General features: G+C 54.1%; 7 protein-coding genes across 7 annotated transcripts; 2 read left to right on the forward strand and 5 right to left on the reverse strand.

The window, feature by feature from the left end:
* Nucleotides 1-2,177: 2,177 nt before the first annotated feature.
* J7T54_006083 (E3 ubiquitin ligase complex SCF subunit scon-like protein) lies at nucleotides 2,178-2,869 on the reverse strand (the record flags this gene model as incomplete). Its single annotated transcript, XM_051503597.1, has 4 exons — nucleotides 2,178-2,354; nucleotides 2,410-2,580; nucleotides 2,656-2,753; nucleotides 2,809-2,869. The coding sequence occupies 4 exons, from the start codon at nucleotides 2,867-2,869 to the stop codon at nucleotides 2,178-2,180; spliced, it is 507 nt and encodes a 168-aa protein (XP_051366600.1).
* A 2,796-nt stretch (nucleotides 2,870-5,665) lies between these two features.
* On the forward strand, nucleotides 5,666-7,406 carry J7T54_006084 (GPI mannosyltransferase-like protein; the record flags this gene model as incomplete). The annotated part of the gene is made up of 4 exons (XM_051503608.1): nucleotides 5,666-5,774; nucleotides 5,866-6,251; nucleotides 6,306-6,433; nucleotides 6,596-7,406. The coding sequence occupies 4 exons, from the start codon at nucleotides 5,666-5,668 to the stop codon at nucleotides 7,404-7,406; spliced, it is 1,434 nt and encodes a 477-aa protein (XP_051366601.1).
* A 215-nt stretch (nucleotides 7,407-7,621) lies between these two features.
* On the reverse strand, nucleotides 7,622-8,395 carry J7T54_006085 (60S ribosomal protein L10a; the record flags this gene model as incomplete). Its single annotated transcript, XM_051503620.1, has 3 exons — nucleotides 7,622-7,884; nucleotides 7,941-8,312; nucleotides 8,377-8,395. The coding sequence occupies 3 exons, from the start codon at nucleotides 8,393-8,395 to the stop codon at nucleotides 7,622-7,624; spliced, it is 654 nt and encodes a 217-aa protein (XP_051366602.1).
* A 583-nt stretch (nucleotides 8,396-8,978) lies between these two features.
* On the forward strand, nucleotides 8,979-13,949 carry J7T54_006086 (uncharacterized protein; the record flags this gene model as incomplete). Its single annotated transcript, XM_051503631.1, has 9 exons — nucleotides 8,979-9,076; nucleotides 9,215-9,936; nucleotides 10,203-10,994; nucleotides 11,046-11,259; nucleotides 11,312-11,552; nucleotides 11,608-12,271; nucleotides 12,347-12,445; nucleotides 12,496-13,160; nucleotides 13,209-13,949. 9 exons carry the CDS (start codon nucleotides 8,979-8,981, stop codon nucleotides 13,947-13,949), a joined length of 4,236 nt encoding a protein of 1,411 aa, XP_051366603.1.
* A 235-nt stretch (nucleotides 13,950-14,184) lies between these two features.
* On the reverse strand, nucleotides 14,185-16,227 carry J7T54_006087 (uncharacterized protein; the record flags this gene model as incomplete). The annotated part of the gene is made up of 2 exons (XM_051503642.1): nucleotides 14,185-15,599; nucleotides 15,657-16,227. The coding sequence occupies 2 exons, from the start codon at nucleotides 16,225-16,227 to the stop codon at nucleotides 14,185-14,187; spliced, it is 1,986 nt and encodes a 661-aa protein (XP_051366604.1).
* Nucleotides 16,228-16,846: 619 nt separating this feature from the next.
* J7T54_006088 (uncharacterized protein) lies at nucleotides 16,847-20,941 on the reverse strand (the record flags this gene model as incomplete). The annotated part of the gene is made up of 1 exon (XM_051503653.1): nucleotides 16,847-20,941. The coding sequence occupies one exon, from the start codon at nucleotides 20,939-20,941 to the stop codon at nucleotides 16,847-16,849; it is 4,095 nt and encodes a 1,364-aa protein (XP_051366605.1).
* Nucleotides 20,942-21,841: 900 nt separating this feature from the next.
* J7T54_006089 (putative eukaryotic release factor 1) lies at nucleotides 21,842-23,410 on the reverse strand (the record flags this gene model as incomplete). Its single annotated transcript, XM_051503664.1, has 4 exons — nucleotides 21,842-22,981; nucleotides 23,034-23,083; nucleotides 23,152-23,236; nucleotides 23,375-23,410. The coding sequence occupies 4 exons, from the start codon at nucleotides 23,408-23,410 to the stop codon at nucleotides 21,842-21,844; spliced, it is 1,311 nt and encodes a 436-aa protein (XP_051366606.1).
* Nucleotides 23,411-23,728: the final 318 nt, after the last annotated feature.

Raw genomic sequence — 23,728 nt, forward strand, 5'->3', positions numbered from 1 at the left:
TCGCTTTGCTGCCCTGGCGAGATATGGTCCTTTCTTGCTCCTCCGATTGGGGGGGGGGGGATCTTCGTCGTTGCTAGAGCACGTCGATGTCGATCTTCTCGCGATGCCTTGTCGTGGGTGGATGGCGCAAAGACAGAAAGGGGTATTCGAATCGCAGACGCAGAGACGCAAAGTCCAGTATCTTCGCGATAATGACTACTGTATTTCGGACTCGGGCGCGCTCGTCGTCGTGCTTCTTTGCCACTGGAGAAGATGAACCAGAGATTAGAAATCGCAGTCCCCTATTCTGGACCTACGGTATGATACCTCTCGCTGGGCGAGACCCATCATGCTTTTTAGGTGGACCTCCAGTCGGGAAAGACAAACGAGCACTGTTCTGGGGTTCTGGGGATGTGATTGGCTCCCGGATGGACTAATATGAATACACAGCTTATTTCACTTTCATGCCATAGAGAACTGTCACATGGCCAGGTAAAATGTTGGTGTCTGTAGGAGCAGCATGTCTCTCAATTGTTCTGCTGATCTGGTAGCAGCGTTCTTCATGAGGGACTCTCCTCTGGACTTCTCTGGAGCGGCGAGTGAATCGTGAGCAGCACGCTGTACTGAAGGTGTCATGCGACCACGATTGAGTGCACCTTGTTACACTAAAGTCAGCTCAGGCAACTGGGACGCATCGCTCGTTGTATCGAAGGGAATTCATGACGTCTGTATGCCTCTTGAATACCATGCAGTTATTCCTGGAAGGTTGTGGCATTGAGAAAGACGATTCTGTCCTTGGTCTATCGGGTGTAGCATTGCATGGTAATCTTGTCGCCGCATCCCAAGCCGCCAGCGCATTTCGATGACATAAGGTTTGTAAATTTCGTTGCACCCGCCACAACGCTCAGCCACAGATGGCCCCCTCCCCTTCCGCAACGACTAGGGCTCATCGCCCACACGATCCGCTTGGGCCAAAATTCTCATTAAGGTAACCTCGAATTCAAGACCATCATCACCAAACCACCGACTCGACACACATCGCCAACCAAGATGCCGGTACGCTCCCCTCCAGCCACGAGACTCGCAGTCAGAGTGCTTCTATTGAGGATTTAAATTCCTGATTCCACCGGAACCTGTTCGCCACGGATGATGGAGGTTCCTCGGAGGCCACTGCGACGCCTTGCCCCCCACGACGACAACGATGATGGCTGACGTTTTCTTCTCCCTCACAGAGCCACAAGTCTTTCCGTACCAAGCAGAAGCTTGCAAAGGCACAGAAGCAGAACCGCCCTGTGCCTCAGTGGATTCGCCTTCGCACAGGCAACACCATCCGGTGCGTTTGACCCTTCCCATGGCCGTTGCTCCACGACAATCATTCGGAGACCTCGCCACGGCCAAAACACTCAAGCATTTCGCGCGCAGCTACTAACATGACGACCAGCTACAATGCTAAGCGCAGGCACTGGCGCAAGACCCGCATCGGTATCTAAACGTCTCGCTCTACACCGAGTTTCCTCCAGTCTCCGATACGTCCTCGTACAAATTTTCACCACATCGGCAACGCGACTGTGACAACATTTCTCGCAACGCCTGCCGATCTGCGAAGGACCGCAAAGACATCGAGATGGTTGTTACGACGATGAGGGCTGGGTATTGAGAATTGACCGCTTGTGGATTTTGGGGATGCGCAGTGGATGAACAATGAAATGGTGTGGGCAGGGAAGCCCGGTTTTCTCAGGTTCTGCATGTCACGGTCCGGCTACTAGGGAATGGAAAGCAAAAGACTTTTGACGCCTTATCTCATTATGCTCGCATCTCAGGTGATGATTATGCTACCACTGCTCACCTCTGATGTTCACTTGCCACACACCCTGCGGTACTTCGCCCGCTGAAGCATTGCGGAGTTTGTGAGGATGCTATTATGGTCACCATCGCCGTGCCGTTGAAGCTGTTCCATTGTGCTCTATTCGTGTGAATTGAGGAGCACTGCGTACGCATACTTGATCCGACAGAGCATTGCGATGTCTCTGCCTCATGAGCACTCATGTGGCAGTCATTCAGCCATTGATGCCGTTGCGACTCTGAACTGATATCAAACTCATCCCCGATAACCTGAACGCCGAGAGCAAAGAACCATTAATTCATTCCCTAGCAGAGGCCGCAGTCATCGTCATTCAAGCAGCGTGATTTTACGAGCATTAGCGGTCCTCAGCCCACTCGTTCTCACGGCGGATCTGCTCCTCTTCTTCGGGGGTGAAGTCGTTTGTGATGTTGAAGGTCTTGCGAATCTCCTCAGGAGACTTGCCCTTGATCATGTTGGCGACAGTCTTGCAACCGACATCGAGTAGGGGCTTGATGTCCAGATAGTTGGCGGCCTATGTAATAATTAGCTGGATTCGCCACGAGCATGACCCGGGATCTACAACGCACAAGGATGATCTCAAAGAGCATCTCCTGGTCAACCTGCATGAACTTCTGGTCCCATTCCTCAATCTCGGTTGTCTTCTTACGGGCATCGGACTCGTCATCGGGGTTTTGCTGGGGGTCGTTGCGGTGGTGGTCACACCATTCGATAACTTTCCGAAGCACAGCCTCGTTCACCTGGAAGTCTGGTCAGCCTCTCTTGCCTTGGGGAAACGAACGGAATCGGTGGAAGAGGCGGGGCACGCGGCATACGTTCTGGATGGGAATCGCGTTGCTCTGAGAGATGCTATCGCTGCCCAGATCGTCCAGCAAGTTCTTGATAAGCATGGAGCGCTCGGCAACAGCCCTGTCTACGAAAGTTGTTAGATTAGAAGCAAGTGCGTAGTGTCCGGGATGCTGACGTACCAACTTCAATAGAGACGTTGTCGCTGGACTGAAGCCAGACCTTTGCGTCCGCGGCGGCCATGGTGAGAATAAGGGCTGATTCTATCTCGAGTGTTAGGACAGTGCTTTGTAGATCGACTGTGCGCGGTCGTGCGCAGGTGCTCATGCGAAGACCTGAGGAGCTTATGGCATGCAGGGGACGTACTGGAAGGCGATGGGAATGAGTGTGGCGTATAGAGTTATGTTGGCGAAAACGGATCCGCGAATACTGGATTTGATGTGAGTGGAACGTTTGTTGCGAGGTGGTGATTGCGCTCGGATGAGCAGGCACAGTCAAAGCGAGGAGGGCGGTCGGCGTTCAAATACTGCCCCACGGCGGAGGCTGGAGTGTCAGTGCAGGCACTCACTCCAGTGGCAGCCTGAACCGCACAGTACAGTAGCAATGACGGAGGCAGCACTGCGGGGCACATTAACCTTCACACCCATTAATAGCCACTTGGCTCGACCAGTGGAACAACAACAAAAGGAGACACAAAATATCCAGAAACACAAACTCTGGACTCAGGGCGCTTTGTCTATCCGCTTAATTTCCGGCGTTGGGGTTCTCGGAACTGCTCTTGACTTTTTTACGTCTGGTCTAGCGCGACTGGAGCTTCCAAATCATGAATCTGATTCTGGGGGCGGCAACATGACCAGTCAAGGGATGCGTGAGCCCCTGCTTCCAGGAGTGACACTTGCTTTGGTTCTGCAGTGATCCTTGCGTTGGAATCAGGCTCTGACAGTCTGACAATAGAAACACCGATCTAAAAATCAGGTTTGCCCTGCCGTTTTGACGTACATCTCTCGCCCTCGAAGCATGGCCGACATGGCCGGTGCTATGGCTGGAGCTCTGAAAGTCGATGATCTTCTTTTACAACACAACAAGAGACTGCAGCAATGCAGCGGATACCAGATAGCCTTCAGGTACCACGGGGCTAAATATTGTTGATGTAGGGAGGCAGTGCGAGAAGACTCTCATTGCATGGTGGCACCACGTGCTAATCCGAGCACTCTGACAACACGCTGTCTTGTTCGCTCCAATCGCAAGACGGCAAAGACCTATCTACGTGGAATCGTTTACAAAGCGCTGTGGCTGGAAGCCTTCAACCAAGACTTGCGCAGCAACCTGCAAACGTTCTCAGAGCTCGTTGCCAGTCCTGTACCATCGATCCCCATTCCAGCTGCGGTCTTGGCCAAGGATGGTCTCAGCACCCCTGACCGACGGCTTCATACCCAAGGTAGCAAATGCCTTGGGTAACACAGCTACCTCTGCTCACCGTCTGCTACCAAGCGCGCACTGGCAGGAGCAGTGTTTCTGAAGCTCTGAAATATTGCCAGCCGTGTCTGTGGCCCTGGTTAAAGTCCATCGCAGATGTCTTACACACGCGTGCGCCGACTCGGTGACGAAATTGCAATGGGACAATGGCTTTTAGACCAGCGAATAGACTCTAGGCGCTGATGATAGCTTTCGGGTTGTATCCTACCTGTAAGATAAGATGCTCTGTTGCCGTTCAAAATAAAGTCTCGGGATACTGGACACGAGAGATGACTCTCAAGTCGGTTTGTCGTCGTCGTCTGAGGCTGCAGTCTGCACATGTTGACGATCCGCAGGTTCTGTAGTGTCTGCCGTTACTAAGGCGTGGTCCGTGGATATTGCCTGCCCAGACTGTCGGGAGCAACCGAGTGGGGGCCCCGAAAACGCCTGAAGCCCAAGGCATAGGTACCATGAGTATTCAGTAATAAGCGGCCCCTGAGACTAGTTCCAAGCCAGTCTGCACATTGAAGCGCGCTCAAAAACGAGTACGTATGGTTGCGCATGCGTGACTGGGAAATCCCTGGAAAACTACATTCGAGATACGACGTGACCAGTAAAGTCGAGATTCGTCGACTTCACATTTCGCTCGGCACGTGCAAGAACGGGAGACTAGAGTCGTGCTTTGCCGGAAGCAGATGTCGTCACGCTGCGGCTCTATTAGAGTGCTTGCAGGAGCCGCGTGCGAGACTTGCGGTTGCCCACCTGAGCTGTCTTGCGGCTTGCCTGACGTCCAGTCCATGCGCTCGATTCTTGGCTGTTAAGTCGCATGAATTCTTCACCCAACCCCAATCTGGGAAGCAAAACAATCGTTTCCGATGGCCTTGGGGAGAGTTCGATTAAACATTTTGTGAATGTCGATCTTGGGCGGAAAAATTCAAGCTGAGCTACGGGGTACGTAGCAATCACAACAAGAATGTACATATCCGTAGTATCCGTAAAATATCCACCACGGCTCTGACCATCATCTCAGGGGACCTCGCGCTAAGACCTGCCGGACTCGGGACGTCCAGTCGCGCCCGCGCCCTCGGACCGCGACCAGCGCAATGTGTTCCATTCTCGATCCCACCATCAACTTTCTGGAATTAATTGTCAACACGAATCCTGTTGTTTCTCCTTCTTTTCCCTCTATTCATTTTCACCTTGTATTGATTTCAGAAAACCGTCCCTTCATTAATCTGCTAGTAATCACCTTCCATTCTTCTTGCAAGCTTCCTACCTCCGGCTTTGTTTTCAACGTACCCCCTGGTACCCTACAAAGCCCCTTCCGATCGCATCCCACGTCCCACGCGCGCTCAGCAACAGAATCGCGACAGCTCGAAACGAACCCAGGTCTATATACGGAAGCTGGCGCTGGTGCGCAAGGCACCTGTACAACCAGGCATTGGGCCCGCCAATATCAGTCGACGACAATAGCTCCAACTTTGTTTGACACCTCACCTGCGATCGCCTCGGGTGAACCACGATTGACTTTGGGTCGTCGCCTTCTCGAATACGACGGCATCTGGTCTGTGGAATAGGAAAAGCATGTGGCGGCGCACATACTTGCTATTGGTGCTGGTGCGGTTATGGTTCGCCCTCTCTCCAAGCTACCTACACCCGGACGAGAATTTCCAAGGTCCAGAGGTCATTGCAGGTTAGTTCAGCATCGGCGGGGTCACGGCTCTTGGTTCTAGCGCCTTGCAGGCCACCATTCTCTCAGCGTGGGCTAACGTCGTGTGCGACAGGAGAGATCTTCAGCTACCCAGTGCGTCGTACGTGGGAGTTCACAAGCGACAACCCCATCCGCAGCGTCTTTCCGCTATGGCCTGTATACGGACTACCGATGCTGTTGCTGCGATGGCTGTGGATCGGCAACGGTCAAGACGGCGAGATTCCTCCGATCGCAGTGTTCTGGACGCTGAGGGTCCTCATGTTCTTGATAAGCTTCGTTCTCGAGGACTGGGCGCTTCATGAGTTGATCCCTTCGCCCAGACATCGCCGTGTTGCAGTATTGCTTGTGGCCTCATCCTATGTCACATGGACGTATCAAACTCACACATTCTCCAACTCTGTCGAAACCCTGGTTGTGGCTTGGAGCATGGTCCTCATTCAAAGGATCGTGGATGACCAGGTAAGCTTGTCCACCAGTCACCCTATCTATACTCACGCAGCTCACAAACAACAGCAACAATCGTCATTCATGGCCTCCTTTGTGCTAGGCGTCGTCAGTATCTTCGGCCTCTTTAATCGGATCACCTTCCCGGCTTTCTTGGTGATCCCAGGCTTCCGCCTGGTTGCCCATTTCTGGAGAAAGTAGGTAGACCCATTATACATGGGTTGCGCTTCCACTAACTGGTACAGGCCTCTATCGCTAGTAGCGGTATCTTTGGCGGCAATGCTGACGACAACGATCGCGATTGCACTTGACACCGCGTTCTATACCGCCGAGCCAATAACATGGTCTGACCTGATCAGTCGCCCTGTGATCACGCCGTGGAACAACCTGAGGTACAACTCAGACCTCGATAACCTCGCTCAGCATGGCCTTCATCCATGGTACCAGCACCTTCTCGCCAATCTGCCAATGCTTATAGGACCTGCTTCCTTTCTCCTCTTCCTCCGGCCGCACTTCTCACTGCGACTTTACTCGGCCGTCTCAGGGATCTTTGTACTTTCTGTTTTCCAGCATCAAGAAGCTCGTTTTCTCTTGCCGACGGTACCCTTGATCTTGTCATCGGTGCGGCTTCCTAAGAACCAGGTTACTCTACGGATCTGGGCTGGCGCGTGGATTATCTTCAACCTCTTCTTCGGGGTTCTTATGGGCATCTATCACCAAGGCGGAATCGTGCCCGGCCAAGTGTTTATGAGCGGGCAGCCCGATGCCACCACAGCCGTTTGGTGGAAGACTTACACGCCTCCCATCTGGCTTCTGAATGGCAAGAACGAGGTCCTTCAAACGAAAGACGTGATGGGCATGCAAGGCGATGACCTATATGAGCAACTCACGGCACTCGCAACATGCGACGTACCCGCTGATCGTCGCAACCAGGAGTACCTCAAGGAGAAGAACGGCACATACCTCATAGCCCCTGCATCGGCCATATGGTTGGATCCATATCTGCCAAACAAAGGGCTGGATGGGTTGAGGTTCAGAGAGGTGTGGCGACACAAGAAGCACTTGAACTTGGACGACCTCGATTGGGGCGAGGACGGTGTTTGGAAAACCCTCAAAAGGGTCATTGGGAGAAGGGGCCTGGTGGCCTGGAGGGTCACCAAAAGTTGCTAGAAATGAATGATACCCACACAGCGATTTATCAATGTTATGTCGCAAGGAACAGCAACGTAGTTCCATGCGGTGCACTGTCGGCATGATCTGATACATCAACTTCATCACATGGTCTTGGATGATGAAGCGCAAGTCGTGTCATTTCATCCTATCTAAGACTACTACGACCCGACTGATATGCACCCCAATTGTTACCACACTCCAGCGAGAAACGCTTAGTAGAGGCGATGAGGAGGAGACATGGAAGCCTTGATGACAAGGCTGCCAACGTTCTGCCAGCCCTTCTTGAGCAGGGAGACGAGGTAGTTGATGGACAACATGATGTTGGCAATCAGCTGCTCCTGCTCCATGTCGACGTTGCCGACGGCGACACCCATGCAGAGAACCTTCTTCAGCTGGAACTTGATGGTGGACTTGACCTCGGTGATCTTGCCAGAGAGATCGTCGGCGTGGGAGACGGGGGTGGGGAACTTGCCAGCTGGAGGATTGTTAGTACTGAGTCTCTCCCAATTTTGTGACAAGAGTTCTGCTTACCCTTGGACAGACCGGGACCCAAGAGACGGGGGATCTGCTTGATGAGAGCCTCGGAAGCGATGAAGGCATCGTACTTGCGAGCAAGCTTCTTGATGAGCTTCTTGTTCTTGTTCAGCTTCTTGAGGTCGTCGGCGGACATGGCGTCAACACCGCCGTGCTTGGCACGGTCGAGATCGTGCTGGTCACCGAGGATGCAGATGGCCATGTTGGGGCGGGGGACAGCGGGCAGCTTAATGGTGCCAGAGAAACGCTTGTCACGCTGGGGGTCGTAGTTCTTCAGGCCGATCTGGAGCTCGACGGTCTCGAGGAAGTTGCGCTTCTTGGTCTCCTGGGAGTACTCCAGGAGCTCCTGGACTTGCGTCCGGACATTAGCTGCAATGGGGCGTTAGCAATGCGCAGTTCGAGTATTATGCAGTGTTCTTGCGGGAGAACTAACCGACTGTGATCTTTGACATGATGGCGACAGTCTCCCAATAGTGTACTAATGGTGGTCAGGACGGCGTTTAGATGGGAAAAACGAGGCGCTGGTGAGATGGTGGATTTTGACGATTCCAACGTGGGCCGCCTAGTGCGTAGTGGGGTGGAAGGGCAAAATTTTCTCACGTGATGGTCCACGTGATGACTTTGACAACGACCTGTGTTCTTCAGAAAACCATGCCATCTCGCTTTGGATGATGAAGCCGATGTAACAATGGGTTTGAAAAAAATCAGGGGAAATAGAGAATCTTGTCAAAGATCGAGTGACAAACTTAAGCGTGAAAATTGCTCTGGTGCTGTCTGGCATTCACAAGAGCTTTACTCTTGTCAGTCTTGCCTCAGGCTCTACATTGATCTACTGAATTAAAAAGTGCCAATGTTATGGCCAATCTGAGACTGGTGAATCGTGAAAGAAAGTCACATACTAAGTTGAACCTTGACGTTCATATTGCTCACATGTATGGAGTCATGAACTCAAGATCACAGATCCCTTCGCAGCCAGGGCCCCACTTCAAAGTTTACGACTAGCAACACATTTCCAAAGAAGGGCTTCACGGCAGCATGCAGAAGAAGGAGGCTCTGGCTCCGGCCAATCTGCTAGAGAGGCAAGATGAAGTGCTGAAATGGCTTGAAGAGCAGCCAGACCAGGACCAAGCTGAGTGAGTCACGGCTGTAATCAAGCCCAAGTTCACCATGTTAACTGAGGTGAGGTACGCCTCGTGTGCTTTAGACGTCCTTCTCAAAGAGGCAGGTCAGACGAAATCTGCTTCTGGAAATGCGTGTTTGCGGTTGTGTAGCTTTGTTGAGCAATGCTCCAAATCGCACGCACCGTCCTTGCAGCAATGGGCCTTCTCTGGGGATGTGAGCAAGAAGGCCTTTACCTTCTACATTGAGTGGAACGAAACAGACCAGCATAGGTCCATGAAGCTGGTTCTGGACCTCCTTGCCCAACTTGACAAGAGAAACCCAGACACTCAAGCGGCCAGAGCGACTAGAGATGATCTGTTGAACTGTCTCATCTCCATTTTAACAGGGAAATCCACAAAGCCCGTCGTCAAATCCGCCATCAAGACAATCGATCACTTTCTTGCCAAGAACGTTTTCACCTTGGAGGACCTCCGCGACACCCATGTCAAGTGTCGTTCTCTGCCTGGTTCTACTGACGAGGCGGAGACGTGGCGTCGGCTCTTTGCAGACATCATATACTGGGCTCGCATGCGTACCACTTCTCCCGTCACCGGAAAGCTCATCGTCAACTTGTATCGTGTCTTGCGAACTCGAGAGGGCCAATGGGTCATCGAACCTAGTCGCTTCCATCAGTGGTTGCTAGACTTCATCCAGGATGATCTCAGTGCGCTCGAGGATGTCAAAAACTACATCTTCCTGCCAATGTTCAAGGTGGACCGCGCAGAATCATTGAGATACCTGAAGGCTGTCAGCGACGTCGACAACGCAGCATGGGATCTGAACCAGCAAGTGAGCATGCCGACTCTCTTGCAGCTTGCTGCTTTGGAGACCGGTAAGCGCGTCGGGTTTGTTGAAGAGCCAGGTAATGCCCTCGCAATGTCGATCATCACTTCACTAACACGAAGTTAGCTGCAAGCTCAGAACGTGATGTTGCCGATGAGAAAGCTCCTGTGATTCTCCGTGAAGAAATCTTGAGCAACGTGCTGTCCCATCCAGCACAGGAAGTTCGCTCTTTGGCGTATTCTTTGTTGACAGTTTCACCGTCCACGACCAAACCCTACTCTACGACTGCCCTCGGGCTTTTGCGACAGCACTTAGGCACATACTTCGCTGACTCAGATCCCAAGTTTCGAGTCAATGTTATGGCTCGCGCCAGAGACATGTACCGGAGGGTCAGGGGCGCCATCGCTACACTTAAGCGCAGCATACCACGGGCTCGAGCCAAGGCGAAGAAACTACAAGAGGCCGCCAATGCCACGTCTGAAAGTAATGAACGGAACACAATCGTTCAGCCCATCATGTACCATACGAACCTCATATACTTGCCGGAAAGCCAACTGGTGCAGTGTTTGGAAGAGCATGTGCAGTTCCTGCGTTGGTACAATGACTTTCTCCGCACAGAGCTCGCTCCCACTTCTTCATACCAAAGGCACTATGGGTCACTGAAGGCTCTGTCGTTTATTTTGCGAATGGAGGCCGATCCCAACAAGGGATGGGAGACAGAAGAAGACCAGGAGCTAATATACGATATGTTTGGATCGTCGTGGGCTCGCGCGCTATTTGATCTGGTCATGGATCCTTTCGACGATGTACGCGAGTACGCAGCAGCAGCCATCAAGTCGCTTCACGGCAACGACAAGTATCGCAAGTTCCGACTCACGACATCCCAGTCCCGAACGGACGATTTGCGCGTGCAGCTGAAGCGCTCACTCGAAGTGGCGCATCGTACGTCCAGGGCTGATCATTCCGACGGTGCAGCCAGAGCCAGTCAACTTCTGTACAAGTTTTCCAGCAGCGGCGATGAACGGGTGGCCGTGCTTTCACGCCTCCTCGCGGAGCTGGAGGACCGTCTCTTGGCTGCTGAAGCTGATCTCGGACAGGCCGTCTTAGGTGCGCCGGCCCACAGTCACTTTGCTTCACTATGTTGCGTTTGGCAAATAGTCAGCGAGACAACATTCGACCCAAAGGAGCTCGAAGCTGTCAAATCCCTCCAGAGCCAGGCAGTCCAATGCTGCTCACGGATATGGCAAGCTGTCCGTAGCATTCTCTGCGACGACTCGCCCGAAGGCTACTTGCCCGAGGAAATGGAGGCTTTAGAAGGATTGGACACCAAGGATGTACTCAGCTACAGTTTCCGTGCAGTTCACGAGGCGAGGTGAGTGTTTTCTTTTCCTGCGACTAGTCCGTGCTTGCTGACTCTGTGATAGCAATCTCTTGAAAACGATCATTTTAACAACCAAGAATCATGCCAACAGCCAGCTCATTAGTCCATCCGTTGAGATCTTTGAACGGATTGGGGACCTTACTTTTGAGCAGCTGGCAACACTGAGACACCGTGGCGCATTCTCCACGGTAGCCAACACCTTCACCTCCTGCTGTCAGCAAATCAAATTTGTTGAAGCCATGTCGAAATCCAAAGGGGAACAGCTCCTGTGCCAATGGTACAAGGTATGAGCTCACTGACAAGTCTGCTGCATGCTGAACAGCGCTGACCACGTTAAAGGGCACATTAGAATCGATTTATGGCCAAGTCTCAACGACTCGCAGATCAGCCGGTATTCCCTCGCTCATCACTGGCATTCTCTCCGCCAACGCCGCCAGCCCTTCGTTCGAGCAAGTCATTGAAAAACTCTTTGATATAGCTAGCGTGGAGGCTAGAGTACGCGAGACTGATGCGTCAAATTTGCCGCAAGTGCACGCCTACAACTCCATCAAGGACATTTTCCGAAACTCTCTCCTGACTGCGCTCGGCAACAAATCAGAGAAATACCTCACCCCGGCGCTTCAGCTGGCAGCCAACGGTCTCCGTTCCGAAGTATGGGCCATTCGCAATTGCGGCTTGATCCTGCTGAGAAGTCTGCTCAATATGCTCTTCGGTCACCACGAGAGCAAGTCCATGATTGAGGCTGGATGGGACGGCAAAGCGAACCGGATCCCCTACCACAAATACCCAGCTTTGGTGGATGTTCTTGTGGACCTTCTCGAGTCGGGCGAGAAGAACGCAGAGGCACCCGCAACGTTGGACACATCAGGAGCCGAGGCTGTCTTTCCGGCTCTTGACATTATTCGACGAGCCGGACCGCCAGAGGCCCTCCGAGAGAAGCTACAAGACCTTGTCGCCAAGTATCTTGCCGATCCGGTATGGCACGTGCGAGAGATGGCCGCTCGTACGCTCTGCTCGTGTTACTTGCACGATGGGTGGCTTCGAGCTTTGAGGACCTTGCTGAAGGTCGCCCTCGCAGACCCTAGCTCACACGTCCAGAACCACGTTCACGGCGTGCTTTTAACCTTGAAGTTTGTGTTTGAGAGACTCAGCAAGGTTGCGCCGGAGCATATTAATGGTAAGACAACTAGATTCAGGCCAATTAATCAAGGCTAATCGTGCTTCCAGCCCACCTATCTGAGCTCGTCGGGTTACTGGAGCATGATAGACTGGAAGATCGTTTCCAATCTTCCCCCGAAGTGATAGCAGCGTACTTGGAGCTGTTCAACCAAATGCAGTCTTTCAGTCTGATCAGGTCGATACCGCTTGGCTTCCGTCCCTCGCTGCCGAAAGACCTCAAAGGCAGCGCGCTTCTCAAGATCCAAAAATCCGTATTCGATACGTATGCCGCGTACCAGAGCCCAGAACCAGTACAGCAGCTTCGAAAAATCTTGGTCGTCGAATCGCCAGGTTCAGACGGCGTCATTGCCTCCATTGAGCTGATCCCCAAGCTCTGGAAGACTTCGTCGCTGGCTGACGACACATACTCAGCTCTTTGCGTGCTATATATCGACCTTTGTCTTAGTACAACGGTCAGCGAACAGCAAGCTGCTGCGTTGGACAATCTTGCAGATGCTCTTAGCGAGAGGCCGATATATGAGAGCAACGTCAGTGAACGACTCGTGGAGATGTGGACAGCGTTGCCCAATGCACCGACAAGCCCGTTATTGTCGAACGCTGTTTTGCGAGCCAGTGGCTGTATCATCCCCATATTGTCACGCAACGGTGTTGTTCAGTCCGAGGGGCTTTGGCAATGGGGCAGAATGGTCGCTGATGCTGGTCTTGAGGACAAGGTGAGTGAGCCCGCAACATAGTGCAGGTCGAAAGCTAATGGTCAATAGAGTTTCGACGTTCGATACGCTGCGACGGAGGGACTTTTCTTCTTCTTCAAGTCTGCCGCTGCCCATTGCACGTCTGAGGAGCATCTACCAGCTTTTCTTGCCGTCTACGACGCGCTCAATGACGACGACAATGAGATACGTGAGCTTGCAGCGGCCGCCGCGCAATTCGTATATGGACAGGCCCTTGTGCCCCTCGAGGCTGCCACGCGTCTCCTAGACTGGCTCGCGCAGACGTTCAACAACACTGCCAGGTTTGAGGAGATTGTTGCGACAAGGTTGACTGGATCCAAGGGGCACGGCACCGCGTGGCGGCCAGCAGAGGACATGATCAACCACGCCCTCAAGCTTGATGACGCTCTCTTTGCCATTGAGGAGCAGAATCTGTTCTTTGATGAGGTCAGAGAAGTGAAGAGATGGAGCAGCACTTTCACCACCTTGAGCTGGGCCGGTACGGAGACTTCATTCACACAGCTCGACCGTTGGCTGGTAGGCGGTATGCGCCGCCTGCATCTGCTCTTCGAACAGGGTGATGAGCCATTGGGATGGGGCTCAGCGCCTCATGTTTTTGCCATATGCTCTACCATTCTAGTTGGATCCTCCGTACTTGTTGCGTCTGGCAAGGCTAGCGCAGAGCTGCAGGATGCATTCCGTCAGTCCGCGATCATCAATACTGACGATCAGAGGAGTGGGATCAATGGGTTACTGAAGGCTTACTTTACGTCTAATAGATTCACTGGATAGAAATAGAGATACTCACCATGCTCAGAGAGGGAGCTCAAGATCATAAACATCCTTTCCTTGGAGATTGTGAACCCGATTTTATTGTCAAAATTGCAAACACTCCCAGAAACATGATAAACTGACATATTTGAACGATTCCCAATCCTAAGCGCCATACAAAATGCTGCAAAGTGCGGCTGTCTGTGCGTATATGTCCAACATCATTCCGAGCAGCAAACCAACAACTCATCCTCCTTTAAACCGCGGGTGGCGTGTTGGCCCGTCCCACGGTACCCGATGAAATAGGGGCTGAATCGCTCCTGTTCAGAGTCGACGCCCTGCTTCTTTGGGCTACCAGCGCCGTATTCTGCCTTTGCAGTTCGCCGACCTGCGCGGTGAGGATCTCAATCTGCTTCAACGCAATATCCCTTTCGGCCTTGACTCTTTCCAGCTCAAGGCTGATATTCGAGCGCTCTTCCTTCTCCATAGCTTTGCGCCTGCGCTCCTCGGCCTTGCGCTCCTCCTGCTCCCGCTTCTCTTCAATCTTTCGTAGCTCTCGCTGGTACTTGGCTTCCTGCTTGGCTACTTCCTTCTCATGCTTCTCTCGAATTTTGGCCAGGGCTGCCGCGTCCTTCTCTTTGTCGCCAGTCCGCCGGCTTTCGACCCGCTCAGTCATCTTGTTGGCCTTCTCATCTAATTTGCGCCTACGCTCATCAAGACGACGGAGCTCCTTCTGCTGCGGCAGTGTACTCGATGATCTATCCTCGGATGGGTTGAGGCTCTCGGTATCCCTGGCTACATTGTTCTCCTGATTAGTCGACCTCTTCTCCAGAGCTGAGGAAAAGCTGACAATGGACGACGCATCATCATCCAGGGATGATTTTTCTTCAACGTCGTCCGATTCGACTAGACGTTCCGGCTCCTTCTCGCTGTTATCGGTACCATTCCAAGCCTTGAGACTCCCCGACACGACGTTGGACGCGACACCGAAAGCGCCGGTTATCATACTGTAGAGACCGTGCCCATACGTTGGGTCCCCGTTCTCCTCACCGCCACCTAAAGTTGTTTGCGTGCTGCCGGCGGGAAGCCTGGCAGGGGGCTGCGCAGCAGGGTTTTGAATATTTGCTGTCGCTGCCGTACTGGGAGCAGAAACCTTCTCTTGCTCTGCCGACTCGCTCGTTTCGATCACTCGGCTTCCCAGGGACTCTCGGGTGACCCAGTCAAGGAATTTCTTCGCGTCGTTGACGATACCTGGCGGCGTCCCCTTCTCAATCATAAATCGTGGGACAGAGCCGCCGGGGTCGCTTCGCGTAACCATCAGCCATTCGATAGCTACAGGAGCAGCGCCGCCCTCCTCTGAGTTCAGCGAGTGAGCCTTGGTGTTTGGCGATGCATTCCGGCCGCTCGGGAGGTCTAGGGCAGACTGAGACCGCGCAGCAAGGGGTGTCTCGACCTGAACCTCTCTAATGATTTCCACCGACTCATAGTGACCTCGAATCACTCCGGAACGTGGTGCGCACTCGGGATGAGTGACGGGTTTCGAAACCACCATGAATTGTCTCAGTGGTTGGCCTTGCTCGGATGCCGTGTGGGGGAAGGTGGTTGTGAGAAGCAATGTGATGAAGTCTCTAGGCGATGTAGGCCCGGGGAATTGTGCCGACAATTGGAAAACTAGTGATCGTCAGAAACAAGACAGAAGTGATCCTCGGGTCCTCAGAGTAGACATACCTTGCATTTGTGTGTCGCCGTCGATCTCGTGGTTCTCGACTCGTTGATCTGCGCCCAGACCTCTGATGGCACCACTGCCATGGCCCTCGTCCACCTTCATTGACTCTAGGAACTCTCGCTGCATCCCTGCCACCCACTGGTCAAAGGTCAACCCCTCGTGCACGCTTCTCCGCGCGAACCATGCACCCTTTCCATCCTTGGCACTGAGCTTGTACACCTGAATCCCCAAGGGATTCTCGCGTGGATTGACCTTGACATCCTTCCACTCGTCCTTCAACTTGAGCGCTTGCTCGACTGTAGCAGGATCGGGGCGGAAGCCTGGTCCGCTGGTGGCTACAGGCAGGGTCGCACCGTTTTCGAGGACGGCTGAGTCGGTCTTGGAGCGTGCGCGTCCCTTCTTGGAGCTGCCAGAGCTGCTGCTCGCCTTCGAGGTCGGGGAGGGAATGGATTCGACAACGGTGCTAGCTTCGGCGAACACGGAGTTCAGGTAAGGCTTGAGATTGTCCTTGGGTACGTCGGCCCAGTCCACAGGGCACAGAGAGGTGAAAGCCTCGTGGTGGGTGCCACCCATGGTGTTGCGTGGCAATACGGCAGGGCGTATGGGCAGGAACACGCGGCCTCTGGGTTGCTACTTCCTGAGCAGTTAGGTTGTCGGTCTCTGGAAAGAAACAAGACGGGTCGATGTGCAATCGCATGCGACAGCTACACCACTGTACGTCAGTATTAATAATGCAGCCAGTGAGGGCGGAACAGAGTGGAAAGCAAGCGAAACGGTGGAGTCTCCTTAAGTTACCTTTTGTACCTTAGGATGCAATCATCATTATTATATCCGCAGGGACTGGGTAGCTCAGAGCCTAATCTGGAGAAACCGGCGCTCCAGTCGTCCAAAAGCAAGCTGACGTCAACGGGTTGCAAGGGGTCGAGGGCCCAGTGATCATCATCGCGACGGCACTTGCCTTGTCTTGACAGAATGACAGATTGACAGCCGACGCCTGGAGAAGATGCTCCGCATCGCATAGCGCCCCGCTCGTTCTGCGCGGCTGGCGGCGGGCGCCGCGGCATGCGCCACATGAGCCACCTCAGATCGCACATCACGCCTTGTCTGGATGCTTCGTGGAGTGGTGATTTGGTACAAAGAGGCAGACAAACGATCAAAAAATTCTTGCTACATAGAATGTGATACGGGAAGCCTACAGTCCAGCGGCCATCCGATCCGCCATCACCTCATTGTAATCCAATTGGCAACTCCCACAATGCTTGTCGCGCCACTCGATAAGTGCCTCCCGCCTGGTAGACGGCATAGCTGCCAAGACCTTCTGCATAGACTCATCTCGCGCCTTGCCGGCCTTCTCCTCGTCCTTGCTGAGCACGACTGTCAGGTCCTCACACAGTGAGACTTCGTTAGCCAGCCAGTTTTCCCATTCGGACTGCAGCATCTCCTTCTCGATGCTGTTGACAACGCGCATCGCTACGACAAGGTCGTGGCGGTATGTACCTAGCCGTTGCCTCGAGCGTCGGAGGCGATTTGCAGTCGATCGGGAGGCCGGCGATGCAAAGACAGAGCCTGCGTCTTGCCAAGGGGCGTCCATGTCCGTGGCTGCCACAATGTCCTGGAAGCTGCCGAAGCAGGTGCTGTTCTGCGGGAAAGCATGGGTGTGACTACTCTCCGACGCCTCACCGAGATCCGAGATGTAAATGGCCTTGCTCATCACTGTGTTTGGTCCCACACCCAGATTACGCATCAGGCCTGCAGCACGCCTCTCCTTCCACCACGTCGAGGTCTCGGTGGCCGTGAGGAGCATGTTGGTCAGGGTGCTCAACGCAAGCAGTGCTAACAGTAGCCGCTGCGCCGTCATCACCTTGAACAGCTTCCTGAGGCCTGCAAATGCCCACATGATCAGCGAGGACACGGCACTCTCGCCAAAGGAGCGCACTGTCTCCCAGACCAGGGCGGTCAGGGTTCGCGTTTTGGTCGTCTGCTTCCTGCTCGCATCAGACGCTGCTGGCGAGAAAATTACCATTTGCGTCTGATGCCCGACGTGGCCGTACACCTGGATGGCCCTGTTGGTTCGGCTTCGCGCACCCAGCTTGCGGACCTGGTCCGTGACCAATTCTGCCAACTCCATGGCGTCACTCGAAACGTCGTGGAGCGCCTGTCGCTCAATGAGATTCTTCGACAGCGCAGGTGTCTTGGACCAATCGATCCGAACATAGACGGCGAGTCTACATTTTGACTTGGCCACAAACGTGATAACAATCTTGGTAATCAGCTTGAAGTGCTGGTGGTGAGGAAGATGCCACGCCGTCTTGACGTGCGTCACGACGTAAGTAACATGCTCGCTGTGCATGTCAATGGTCTGGTGGTCTGTGACCTCCACTGTCTTCGTTCTGCCCAAGAGATCTGTGTGATCAACCTTGAACTGGAACTCACGTCGCATCCGCCCCTGGTCCACCAGAATCCAGGGTCCTTGCGCGATCTGCTGGGCGCGGTGTTCAAAGTATAGCTTCGGGAAGACAAAGCTCTTGTCTCCGAACAGAACGTGGAAGCACGACTTTGCGCTGATCTCAAAGTGTCGCTCGGCCGCCATTTCGTGCATGTCTTCTGGTTCGTATACGATGGCATGCGTCGGCAATTGTACTTTGGAAGGTATGGCCAAGCGAGACCCGGAAGGCTGAAGCCGTGGGCTACCTTCAAAAGACCTGCTCATCGCATTGCTGCCCCCTGGGGTACCATCATCGTACGGTGTATTCGACGGAATCTCCTCCCAGCTCTCTGCCGATGGGCTTGGCCTCTCCTGTCCTTCTCTTTCCACATTGATGAGTGCAGTGATGATGGCCTCCGTGTCCATTGGCTCCTCAGCCTGCAAGTCGTCGATGAGCATGTTGAGGCGTGTGTGGAGCACACGCAAGTCATCCAAGAAGATCTTGAGCGTGATCTTGGCGTACCCAGTGTCATTGGTATCTTGACCAAAGTGTAGGAAGATGAAGTCAACCTCTTTGCCAGGTGAGGCTGTCACTTCGGATATCATATCAAGGGGCAGGGTGTATGCCGTGACCAGACCTATCTGCTGGCCGTAAAAGTACATGTGATCGGGCGTAACAAAGATCCGTCCATCGCCCGCTAGGGAGTGGCCCAGTGACTCGGCCGATGACGCTGTGCTGGACCATGCGGCTCTAAAGACCAGCACGAGCTTTTCCTCCGGAGGCGCAGTCGGGAACAGGAGACGGAACTGAGCATGCTGAGCTCGCAACTCGGGCGGATAGTTATGAGGTAGTGAGTCTTGCGTCTGCTTCTTCTGCATGGACTCAATCAGGGGCGTTTGCACATTGTCTGGTGAAACCACCACCCCCACAGGATCATCATCGCTGAACCGGTGCAGCACTGGCTCTGGCGGCGGCGTATTCACCACGCCCCAGGCGTTGGTGCCCCAATAATTGGCTAGCACAGAAGGGGGCAGCTTGTCGGTTACCTGCCTTGCGTCGCGCTGAGCGGCTGTGAGCACGGCAGTGCGACTCAGGTTGGTGATGGCCGGAGGCTTGGCGAGTGTGAGTGGCGCGAGTGTTCCGGGATTGCTGTCTAGCGACGGGAGCAAGCTGTTCTTCGACTTGGAGCCAAGGGCCGAGTTGGGGTGACCCGGCAGCAGGTTATGGCTTGCCGCGATCACGCTGGCAAGACCACCAGCAGCCCCTGAAGATCCGGCCAGAGCAGCCTCTGCCCCTGCACCAAAGGTGGCCTTGCGGTGCAGATCAAGCTTCGAGATGATCCGCACCGCATGTTCTCTTCCGCTCTCTCCCTCCTCGCGGGCTAGATCCCTGCCGAGGGCCGTGATGGATCGGCGGGACAAGCTACCGTTCACATCGAAGCTTGACCTTGATGCCGAAGCGTCAGCGCCTGGCACCGGGAGGGTGCCTGCCCTCTCTATAGCAGCAGACTCTTCGCTCGCTAGAGCCATCGGGGTGTCCAGTATGCGCGCCGAGAACTCTGGCACCGTTGGTGGTGAGATGAAAAACGCGGGATCGGTGGTTCCAAACGGGCTGATGGAGTCCCGATCCATTGTGGCCTCAAACGCCTTCTTCTTGGTGACCTCAAATACCTCGAGCCATTCTGTCAGCTCGCCCTGCGTCTCTGCTTGCAACATCATTGTCTGGCTCTTTGTCTTGACCTCGAAACAGAAACGCCTGTCCTCGCCGGGGGCGGGTTTAGCATTGCACAGAAGGACACCAATTTCGTCGCCCTGTAGGACGCCCTGGGGCCCCGGGATGAGCCAACCAAAGACCCGATCGCGGCAGTAATACCATCTGCGAACCCAGTTGTGTCTCGCAGGCTTTCCGGATAGGGTGCGCAGGTACAGCCAGCCCTGCTTCTCGGAGATGACAGCACCATCCCCTTTCATCTCTAGGTTCATTGGGCCCCTGGACCCCAAGAATGGGACCGTCGATGTGCTGTAGTCTTCGAGCTCGCGAGATGGCTTACATCCAATAAGTGCTTGGTCGCCCAGGTCGCGCCGAGCGATCTGCAGCTCTCTCCTGAACACGCTCTCCGATATCTCCATTTCCCGAGCCCAACCTCGCACGCGGTCCATGTCCCGCTCATGTCGTGTAGCGCCCGTTGCCGCCTCTCGGCCACGTTTCAACTCTTTCCAGATCTCCCCGGACACCTTGACGAGAACCTTGTCCATCGTGAACCGAACCTGGGGGGCCAGCTGGCAAAAGTCCATGGAGGCCTGCAGGTACGCCTTGCGGGCTTCGTAGACGGAGAAGGCATCCTCACGCAGGTGCGAAGCCTCCTTTGTCTTGGGCTGCGCCACGTACCGCGCGAGGGCCATGTCGAACGTTCGCTGAGCTTGCTCCAGGACCTTTTTGATCTCCTTGAAGTTGCGCATGTCACCAACGAGGAATGAGCGAACGGGCTCCACGACGGTGGTCTCCATCCTCTTCATGCTGCCCAGCAACTGCATCCAACACTCGCGCGAGCCGTCCCCCACGCGCTTCAAGGCTAGGAATGTATAGTCATTGTCTATCACGCCGTCGGTGGCGGACGGTATGGTCTTTGTCAGGTACGAGTTGATCGTGTCTTCCACGGCGATGATATCGTGCAGGAGCTTGGAGGTAGAGTTGACGTAGCCATTGAGCCACTTTTCGACGGCTTCGATCTGCTCGGAGAAATGGGCCGCTGTCGCGCGAAACGTTGGCGAGTCGAGAGCAGCTTCATGAAGCCCTACGGCAAGTGCTCGCTGGGTCGGCTTCGAAGCCGCAGCTGGCGTAGCCAGAGGCGCCTCAGCCATTATGCCCTGCGGGCTGTGGAGCTAGGTTACTCGAGATGCGGGCAGCATCAGTGTAGGTGGGCAAACAAAAGCAAAGACGCATCAATAATTGAAGTATGTGCAACGTGGAAAGGGTGCGTCGCGGAGTGGGAAGTTAGGCTAAGGTACTGTATATGCAGACACCAAGACACGGGCGGGTCTGTGGGGAAGTTGAGCACTGCCCGACAATGACGATCAGCCGAGACGCGATGCGAAGGGGTCCGACAGAATCCGAGTGCGAATCACCAACCCTGCACAACGATGATGGCAACGTTCAACATCGACCGACGCATGACATGTCACGCCTGAGCTCGAGTTGGGAGGCACGCGATTCAAATAATTCATCTCTTCATTGGCTACGCAGCGAGCCTACTCCAAAGCAATCCAAGCACCTCTACAAGATGTTCTCCAACACGAATCCTGCCCGTGGAGGTATCAAACGTTGGAGCCTGCCTCGCTGAAATTTGACAGATAGCCAGAAGACTCCCTAGCATTTGCGCATGTTGCATGTTGACAATTGTTGCAATATGCGTTCTGGCCACTCCTGTTAGCTTAGCCTTCAGCAGCAAGACGGCAGGGAGTCCTCACCATCGTTTCCACCGATCATCAACTCAAGTGGCCGTCATCGTAGTGCGGAGTGGGCTCGGTCGCGAGACTTTGGCATCTGGCTGAAGGGCAGCTCCTGGACTGCCCTTATCTTCCATTCGCCTCTGGGCGAACGACTTTGGTGCAGCGTCGCTCGACTTTAGCGCAGCGGGGGGCGCAGCTTCGGAAGCTTGCGCGGACGGTCGATCTTGAGTCTGTCCCTCGTGGGCCACGAGGGAGTCCAGAGGTCAATCTGATCCTACGTCAGCTTCCTCGTGAATCCAACAAGCCGCAACATCACTCACCGTCATAGTAGTCGTCATCGTCACTCATGTCAGCCAACTGCTCAAAGTTGACCTTGTAACGGAGGATACCGCCAATACCACCAAATCCCTTGACGAACTGGTTGCCTTCAGTAGACCTGTCCGAGACGAACTCAAGGTTCGTGCCGAACTGGCGGTAGTTCTCGGCAATCCACTCAAGGAAAGACTCCTGTGCGAGAATCTCCATCTCTTGTCCAGTGGCCTTGTCCAAGAATTTATCTCGGTTCGTGGCCTCCTGGGCCTTGGTGAGGTGGAGCTGATGCTCGGAGCCCTCGCTGTCCCGAAGGACCCAGCGGGTGATCTCAAGATTCTCAAAGATGATCAGTGTCTCCACGGCACCAAGCTCAAGCGCCTTGAGTGTATCCTCGATGCCGTAGCAAACCTTGCCGGTGTCCTGGCTGATCTCTTGGAAATATTGGCCAATGAGCTTCTTCTCTTGGATGAACTTGACATTGCCGAGAGTCTCCGAGGACAGCTCGATGGCCTGGTTGAATCCGTTCTCACCACCATACGAGACATCAACGACCTTGATGACTTTGGTAGCCAGGCGGTTGTCGAACATGTCAGAGCCGTTGAGGTCGTTCTTGAAATCGGCAGAACCAGCAAGAATCAGCCCAGCGACGTTGACCTTGTCGTTGGTGATGAAGTTCTGTACGGCCAACTCGGCAACCTTGCGCACGTAGTTGTGACGCTTCTCCTCACGGAGACGAGCAAAACGCAGCGCGGACTGACCACCACGGCCGTGCTTCTTGGGAAGATCGACCGAGAATTTGTGAACAATCTCACGTGTGTTGCCGCTCAGTGTACCAAACAGGGCGCCGTTACCATCCATGATGATAAAGCCAAACTTCTGATCAGACTCGAGTAGCTCGGCGAGGGCTTCCGTGTGGAATTTGTTGTCGCAGAGATATAGCGAAGTGTTGATGGGTTTAAACGGCTCAAAGTCGATGTTGACCTTTCGCTCCTTGCCCTCCTGGGTCAAGATTTCACCACAGTACACGACAAGACCATTGGGGGGGACCTTGTTGTACAGCTTCAGGCGCTGCTGGGTGGACGTAATGGCGGAAAGGACAGACTGTCGGTTGACTCGTGACTTGATGTTTGAGGCAGTACCCTGGACAACGGATTAGCCTACGAGCTGCAGTAAATCGTTCGAGAGCGCGTACGTATTCTTCAGCCAGCATCTTCGCAATACGGGAGACCTGATCCTTGGGGGCTGCACGCATTACCGTCAGTAGCTGTGAACCAGGATGGGACGTTCCGCCGACGCCAGGGTTTCCTTACGGATGATCAGGGAAATCATGGATGTGCCATTGCCCCTGGCGGCTTCAAGACGCTTGATCAGCTTCTTGACCTTCCAGATCTCAATCTATTTCGACATAATGTTAGCTGATTCCACCTCTTAGAGTAGATGGTCTCAAAAGCGATTTTGAGCAGCATCGCGGGGCAGTCCAGGGTGGACGGGCTGGGTCGCAGACGAGGAGGGGTAGTGCAGTCGCATTCTTACGTTCTTCTCGGCCTCGTTCGCCTGCGCGTCGCTCATTTTGACGGCGTTTGTGAATGTGTCGCAAACAAAATCGATGCCGGGCCTCGATGTTGAGGAACTTGGAACGCAGGCCGTGTAGACTGGGGCGGGTGGATAGAAAGTCGAAAGGGTGAAACAGAGTCAGGCGTCGTGGCGGTGGTTGATGTTGGGGCTGGCTGGTGCCTGAATTTTTATTTGTGGCATACTGCAACCCCGTTGCTGGATTTTACCAAGCCACCTCGGAACTGGAGGCGTGCTGCTTTTAGGTCTAACTACTGTAAACCAACATACATACGTATCAACGCAAGCACTTGATGGCATGACGATATACATTAG

Source organism: Emericellopsis cladophorae (assembly GCF_022114955.1).
Source record: "Emericellopsis cladophorae strain MUM 19.33 chromosome Unknown NODE_1_length_1489480_cov_119_871856, whole genome shotgun sequence".
NCBI lineage: Eukaryota > Fungi > Ascomycota > Sordariomycetes > Hypocreales > Bionectriaceae > Emericellopsis > Emericellopsis cladophorae.